The sequence below is a fragment of the Mastomys coucha genome, unplaced genomic scaffold (assembly GCF_008632895.1).
Source record: "Mastomys coucha isolate ucsf_1 unplaced genomic scaffold, UCSF_Mcou_1 pScaffold15, whole genome shotgun sequence".
Taxonomy (NCBI): domain Eukaryota; kingdom Metazoa; phylum Chordata; class Mammalia; order Rodentia; family Muridae; genus Mastomys; species Mastomys coucha.
In genome coordinates this window covers 72,386,150-72,388,007 of record NW_022196897.1, presented here as the reverse complement: position 1 = coordinate 72,388,007, position 1,858 = coordinate 72,386,150, and the positions used below count along the sequence as shown (strand labels likewise).

General features: G+C 38.9%; 1 protein-coding gene across 1 annotated transcript in view; it reads right to left on the bottom strand.

Annotated features, from left to right (window-relative positions):
• Positions 1 to 1,438: 1,438 nt before the first annotated feature.
• The window catches only part of LOC116091684 (olfactory receptor 1030-like), a 901-nt gene continuing 481 nt past the window's right edge, over positions 1,439 to 1,858 (bottom strand). Inside the window, exon 2 of the mRNA XM_031373215.1 lies at positions 1,439 to 1,858. Within this exon, the coding sequence (XP_031229075.1) occupies positions 1,439 to 1,858 (420 nt within the window).

Genomic DNA, 1,858 nt, shown 5'->3' with positions numbered 1-1,858 from the left:
GAAAGAGAGAAAGAACATGAACACTCAGGAAGAGAGGAAATGCAGAGAGAGGAAGAGAGAAGAGAGACCAAATCTACAATGTCTGGATTTAATAGCAAAGAGCATCTCGGGGAGTGGAAGCCCAGCTACTGGGCTGGCAAGTTCAGGGCAGAGGGTTGGGTATGCCAGGTAGGGACTGAGTAGTGCCAGGAGAACCTAGAGCCCAAATCCACTTTGGTATGTTAAATAATCAGCTCAGGCCTTTGCCCCAGGCCTGTAATGCAATACCTTTACACCCTTAAGATGAAAACCTAAAATAAATTTAACCATATATAAATATAAATACTGAAAAAGACAAAACCATGCATACAGCTTTGGAGCAATCAATGAGTAGATTAAAATGTTACTGTGAGGTCACAGATCCACAGGAATTCAGATGCCCTGCTAAGGTTAAACCATCTAAGGCAGCTGTGTACAAAGAATCGACAAGGGATGTGCAACTCTCCTGGCAGAATGAAAATGTTCTGAGGAGACCATACTGCTCTTCCCTTTGCTACCACACTTCTGTGACAATGGATCGCTATCTCCATCCTGTACTGAAATGCTACCTAGGAATCACATTCTGAGTAAAGGAAAAGCCTAAGAATCTGGTGTCAAGAAAATGGGGAGCTTGTACCCATAGACTAGATTGACAACATGTCAGTCCATTTTGCAAGAGAGGCTAGAATTCAGGCATTGAAGACCATCAGGACTCCACAGTAGATTGACCAAGAGTGCATAAGTACCCATAATTCCTGCAATGTATATAAATCTATTAGATAAAAAAAGATGGATTTGGGGTATCACTGGTTTTTTTTACCCCTGAAGGATCTAGGAGAGGTTACAAACTGAGGGTCATGCATAACTGTAAAAATACTACAAAGCATATCGAACACCAACTTTTCATTCCAAACAAACACCCAATGTTCATTAATTCTGCCACTGGTTCACTAATATCATTTGAAAGATATATATTTTAAGAAAGCATTAGTTAAATACATAAAAGGTTTTTATTGCCTTACAATTTGTATTAAAAATAAACAAACATACATTCTACGTTCCATGTAAACTATGGAAGTTATTGAGCAAATACGTAACTCAAAGAATTGCCATTTTCAGAGCATGGGGAAACTATATATTTTATAACTCTGGGTCAGTGTTAGTTCAATGGATACATTTATGTTCTACATTGATTAAAAATAAACAATGTTCCTGGCCCAGTTTCTGTATTATTATGCTACAAAAAATCATTGAGATTGCACTGTAATCTCCACTGAACAAATTAATACAAATTAGTAAATTTGACAGGTGAATTAAGAAATGCAAAATAAAATGTGTGACATGGAAGTTGTTTATTTGAAACACACAGTACTGTGTCAGATAATAACATTTTTACATACCTGTGAGCAATTCTGAACAATCATTTCTGGATAACTTTCCTTATTGCATTTTTAACATCTTTATTCCTCAGACTATAGATGAATGGGTTTAACATAGGACTTACAAAGATATAAAAGACAGCCACAATTTTCCCTTGTTCTACAGATGTCTCAGAGGGGGGCCTCAGGTGCATGCAGAACAATGTTCCATAAAAGATGGTAACAGCCGTCAGGTGGGACCCACAAGTAGAGAAGGCCTTGCGCCTCCCCTCTGCAGAACGCATTCGCAGAATGGCTGCAAAGATGAAAATGTAGGAGATGAGAATGATGGTGAGGGAACAGGTGAGGTTGGATCCTGCCACCACAAACATGGCAGTTTTTTTCACATAGGTATCTGAGCAAGCAAGGACCATGAGTGGTGGGTCTGCACAGTAGAAGTGATTGATCTCATTGGGTCCACA